This window comes from Haemaphysalis longicornis, unplaced genomic scaffold, assembly GCF_048455015.1.
Source record: "Haemaphysalis longicornis isolate Haplotype H1 unplaced genomic scaffold, Haemaphysalis longicornis Haplotype H1 scaffold_7, whole genome shotgun sequence".
NCBI lineage: Eukaryota > Metazoa > Arthropoda > Arachnida > Ixodida > Ixodidae > Haemaphysalis > Haemaphysalis longicornis.
Window position 1 is genome coordinate 171,793,401 of NW_027526422.1, and position 5,759 is coordinate 171,799,159.

The 5,759-nt window shown below is 44.7% G+C and overlaps 1 protein-coding gene across 1 annotated transcript; it reads right to left on the minus strand.

Moving 5' to 3' along the window:
- Window positions 1-336: 336 nt before the first annotated feature.
- On the minus strand, window positions 337-2,518 carry LOC144145513 (uncharacterized). The gene is made up of 2 exons (XM_077677166.1): window positions 2,507-2,518; window positions 337-780 (listed from the first exon to the last, which is right to left on the minus strand). The coding sequence occupies exons 1-2, from the start codon at window positions 2,516-2,518 to the stop codon at window positions 337-339; spliced, it is 456 nt and encodes a 151-aa protein (XP_077533292.1).
- Window positions 2,519-5,759: the final 3,241 nt, after the last annotated feature.

Consider the following 5,759-nt stretch of genomic DNA (forward strand, 5'->3'; position numbering starts at 1 on the left):
CTTGCACTCCGACATTCGGGGAGGATTTCCGCGGGTTCAAAAAAGAGTGCTTCCTGAAATGCAGGCAGACTCCTTAGGAAGGATACTTCTCAGAGCCTCCGTAAATACTGGAGCTTTTTTGTCTAACCGATATTGAACGAACGGGGCCAGGTGATTCCATCTACATTGCTATAAGCAAACACACCAACAGAACGAGTTACCTGTCACCGTGTCAGCCGGTCAACATCAGATATGGGGTCTTTGCGCACTTTCGCAACTGAACCAGTGTTCCCAACTCACTTTTTCTACGTTTCTCACCTTGACAATTTAAATATCAGAATAAGAACTAATTTCTAATCATCCCTTGTAGCCGTATCCGCCATATCCGTATCCGCCGTAGCCACCACCATACCCATAACCACCGCCGTATCCATAGCCACCTCCGTAGCCGCCTCCACCGTATCCTCCTCCGAGGCCTGAGTGGGCAACAATGGCTCCTCCACCATGAAGCTTGTTCACTTGGTGCACCGTCTTCACCAGGAAGGCAGGTCCAGCAACGACTTTCGCGAAACCAGGTCCGCCATTTAGAAGGGCCACGCTGCTTCCGACGCCTACGGCGCCAACGCCGACTCCTCCGCCGTATCCGCCTCCGAAGCCGCCTCCGTAGCCACCGCCATAACCACCGCCGTATCCGCCTCCGTAGCCCCCGCCATAACCGCCGCCGTAGCCTCCTCCGTATGCTCCGATTAACCCGCCAGCCATGCAAGTGGCAACGGTGGCACAGATGACCAGGGTGATGCTCTGTAAAAGAGAAAAGGTTTTGTGCGAATAAGCAGAGAAGTTAACTGCGGAACAAACTCAAAATGAAATGTCTTTAAACATTATGTGAGGGAAATGGTTCACCATTGGTGGTGATATTTCCCCACCGATGGCAAGTGGGTGGGTGGGGTACAAGTCCTTTGTGGGGAACGTCTGTACGCCTGACTAATGGCGAGTTTGTAGCCTTAGAAATAATTCTTCATTATCCTCATTTAATCAAATGTATTTATCTCAGATCTTGGGTGTACGAACTTGATTTGCACTGCGTTAGCGATTACCTATTCGTATTCAGCTATTTTGACGCCTCCCCAGTATGTAGAAACGTGGACTGCTTAAGCTGGAACGTAAAAGTGTAATCCAGAAAAGGTAAAATTCAGAATGGTAACACATGGATATCAAACAGTAGCAAGGTCACGGTAAATTACCGGACTTAGCGGGTATGAAGCTTCCAACTCACCAAAGGGATTGTGTGGCAACCAAGAAATAAATGACCATTTGTGTGTGAAGACCCTGCTAAAAATATGGCATTGATATCCATACGACATGGATATAATGAAGATTTCAAAGACATGTCTTCGATATCGCAGACATTTCAACGACATGTCGAAGAAGCTTCGTGAGATGTCATTGCCATCGTAGAGATTTCATTTGCTTATCGTTGTCCTCTAACATCGTAAAGGTCCGATGTATCGTATAATTATCGTATGATTTTTTTCAGTAGGGGATTCGTATGAAGATTCATTTACGTTGCATGTCTTAGTTGCGAAACAAAGTGGGTGCTCAACCAAGCTTAATGCGTGAAAACCGGCCCTGAGTTTGAGCTAGATAAAAAATTTCGGCTCAAAGAATTATTTTTCTTCCGCAGTAGTAATGACTCGATAAGCTGTGGTGTATCACGTCGTTAATTAGAGTGGTCAGCGAACTAGGTTCAAGTGCAATGCCATAACGAACTTCAAGTGCAATGCCATAACGAAGCAACACTGATTTAGAGAAGCCGCGGTGCAAATCAGTGCAAAATGATGAACTCGAGATCACTAACCATTGTTAGGATTTAGGAACGAATGCAACGGGAAATCCTATTTGCGGCGATCGCAAAGTATTTGTGCACCTACCGAAAAGATGTTAGCTGTCTATCCCCTAATGCCTGTCGTTCTCTCTCCATTTGTGGCTTCCAATTTAGGACGCCGAATTTCTAACCTTAGAATTACAATTTCAGCGGGATTTCGTAATTTTGCATGAAACTTTCCTGCAATCTCTATATCTGTTGTCGCATTTTGTATTCGTTACATAAAGAATAATTTATTGATTTTTTCGTATGTTCACTGCAATTATCAAAAACTGTATGGAAGGAAAAATGCTTTTATCTCGGTTTGTAGTGAAGTAGGCTGACGTAGCGAAGTAAGTAGGTTGTCTGCAGTCCCTGGCACCTTTGTACTTAAGGACAAAGTTGTATAGCATAAATTGTGGTTCCGAAGGAAAGTAAAAATACCAATACCACTGCCCTACGAAGGAAATCATAAACGGCAAACGTTGAAAAGTATTTACCTAGTCTGAAGACCACCCAGTGTTTCTAAACTTAAATACATTTGAACTACCAATAGTAAAAGCAGTAGTAAGGAGTTAGTTTACCAGCCTGTAAACTTACAAGCGACACTAGTACCGGTGCGCTAAATACTCCACTTTGTTGAGAAGTATTGCGAATTCTCACCAGAGCGTTCATTGTGTGCTGTTGGTGCGCCGACGTCTCGAAGAGAACGGGTACGCCGGTGTCCGACGATTGCCTATTTATACAAAATGCATCGTCCCGACGGGCTTAGAGGGCCAATAAACGAGAGAGGGTGCGGACACATTTCAAGCAATCACACAACACTTTATAGCTTCGAGCGGTGTTACCTATATACGATATCGAGCATCTATAGGAAGATCGATATACAGCCCCCGTGAACCATTATTTCGAGAATCTCACCGCAGCCGATTGCATATACCACCACGATGAGCTCGACACCGCCTCACTTCACGATAAGGAGGCCCTGGATATGTCCGGTTTTTACTTCTAGCGCCAGTTAGCTGGTTAATAAACCTTATAAATGTAAATGTTTTCATTTCTTACTAATGTCACAAAACATGTTTTTATTTCCTCTCGGTCGCGGGGGCTGTTAAGGCTTGCTTTTTACTTGGGGGTGATTCCGGCGCGCGATCCTTCCATGAAGGAAGAAACCGGGCGGCGTGCAATGTCCCGACATAAGCGCCGCAAGCCGCCGTCGCTAGATCACGGCCAGAGATCGTCTTATAAACAGTTGCTATCAGTATCTCCAGTAGGGCGCCATAAAGCAGGGAACTATGGGAGAAAACGAAGGAAGAGGAAGAATGTACTGTTGCCGGCCGGATGGGATACGCTGCGCTGCGCGAGATAATAAAGCTAAACATAACCTTAGAAAAGACGCACCAGTGTATGCGCATGCGTAGTATCTCCGACTTCTCGCTATTTCCTGCAAGCGAGGTTTTGCACGTTCTCTTAAAAAAGTAATACTCATCGCTGCGCTTACGACTAGCACTTTTGTGTCCTCAAGGGCTCTCCAAAAGGGGGCCGCTGGCATTTTAGTTTTCGTTAGACTTGCAGGCTCACTTTTGCAATTTCCGACTTCCATTACTGGACACATTGGTGTTTATTGGTCTCTCTAGCGGAACAGCTACAGGTGGAAATAGCTAAGGCAGTTTTCAGTAGAACATAAAGCATTCATTTTTACTCTAAATATAACAAGATTACAATTGTACGTGAGTTGGATTTGCTCCTTCCTGTGTAACTAGCCATGCGGGGGTGGGGGTCACTTACGATAAGATGAACCGCGGTGATCAGCTGCTCGGCCTTCCCTGCCAAGGGTCTCCGTATGTCCGTAATCACTCATAAAACAGCCGGCTGTGATAAACGCACGATGCCGCTAAGGGGTGACCCTGATTTGTATGCTACTGAATACATCACAATCTCTAAAGTGTGCCGAAGGGGGTGCAAATTTCGTTTGTGATCAGGGTGGCCAACCATGAAAAATACCGGTAGGACGATGCCGAGCAGCCGGCGGTGTAAAAAAGATCGGCCATGGCCGCAGGAACGATTGAACGCTTACACAGTCAGATACGAACTGTTTTTATTTTCGTATTACCAAAAGTGGTACGGGCAGCGACAGATCTAGTATCGATTGTTGGAGCGAATGCGTGAGAAGGAGAAGAGAAAGAGCCATAGCCACACCTAAGTACAGTCGACTCGTGGCAAATCGAACTCGAAGGGACTCCAGGATTTTGTTTGAATTATACGAAGTTTGAATCATCATACCTTCTCATATATTGGACTCTGGGCAAGATGACAGCACACATTATGATTAGGCATTGCTTTTAATCACATGTTTTGTATAATTTCTATTCGTTTTTAAACTATAACAGCACAAAATAAACAGGAAAAGGACGCGTGAGGTCTACAAGCCGAATGCCATGCGCGTCAATTTCGTGCCCACGGTGTCATTTTGGTTTTTCTTTTTTGCTGAGACGCGACACGCGAATGCGTGATTGTGCGTTTTTGTTTTTGTTTTTGGGTCAGTGGCCCGCGTGGTTTTGATCGCTTCGACAAGTTTAGGCAGTGAATCATGTTTGGACGTTTTTTGAGGCTTATTTGTTGTTCTGGTTTCTAATTCGCATCGTGAAAACGGTAAATAAGGCTAGAAAGTTGAGAAATGTCACGGCCTACCTTACTTGTGCTTCGTTTCACACGTTTGTTTACTAGCAACGCCTTTGCTTGAAGGCCTGATGCACTTATTTTTTATTTTCCGAGTGTTATGATTATATAAGCACGCAGATTTTCAAAAAGTTCTGGGAAAGCAGCAGATATTTTCCAATATGTACACGCAAAAGTACGAATTAACCTAATGACGGAGTTTGAACTAAGCAGCTTTTAAATACATTGAAAAGATAGCGGGACAACAAAAAATTTGAATTTTGTTTGAAGTAACCGCAGCTACGAATTAAGAGAGTTCGAATGATCACGAATCTTGGTAAACCGGTTGTTGGTAAAGCGGCAAGGGCTCCAACTTTTATTCAGGTGAATCTAAATTGGCACCCAAAAAATTAAAATATACAGCCTTCTTCACATGTACTAGACCGACCTTGGAGTACGCTAGCCCCTTGTGGGACCGGATGCAGGCCAAATTGATTGATAAGCTCGAAACTATACAGAACAGAGCTGCGCGGTTTGTTTTAGGGCGGTACAAGCGGAGAGACAGCTGTACTGCTACGAAAGCTGAATGGGGTTGGGTATTGCTTTCTTTGCACAGGAAAAAACTGCATTTGGAGTTTTTCTTTTCTGTCTTTTATGGGCAGACTGGAATTGACCGTCACAACTATTCCAGTGAACCCAGTTACATATCTAGTAGTAATGACCACGGACACAAAGTGAAAGAGCACCGTGCAAGGACACCCATGTTTTACAATTCCTTTTTTGTGATGACCATCAGAGATTGCAACCTGCTGCAAGACAAGCAAGAGTGCTGCATGAACGAAGCATTGTTTCATTTAGGTCTGCCATCCCAATGCTGTAACGCCTTTTTTGGCAAAGCGAGGCACTCACTGAATAAAGAATGTCTCCGCGGAGCGCCCTATGGAGCGTACGCTAAGTAATATGGTGCACCACGCCACAACTGGTTTGTTTCGGGTTGGTGTTCAGGTGACTTTATTTTGTTCCAGTTATGTACCAGATCCACTCTATAAGCAAGTAGAATTGGTTCGCGAATCGGTTAGGGCGAGTTGAAGAGGACTACGAAGGCGCTGGGCCAAATTACCTTGGTAGTTGGTAGCAAAACAAAATTTTCTCGGCTACATAAGCCTGCTTACCTGCCCTAAAGGCGGAAACTTGGAGTTCCTTTATGACTTCTTTACTGCTAGATTGCATTCGCATTTATTTCGTTGCTTCGGTATTT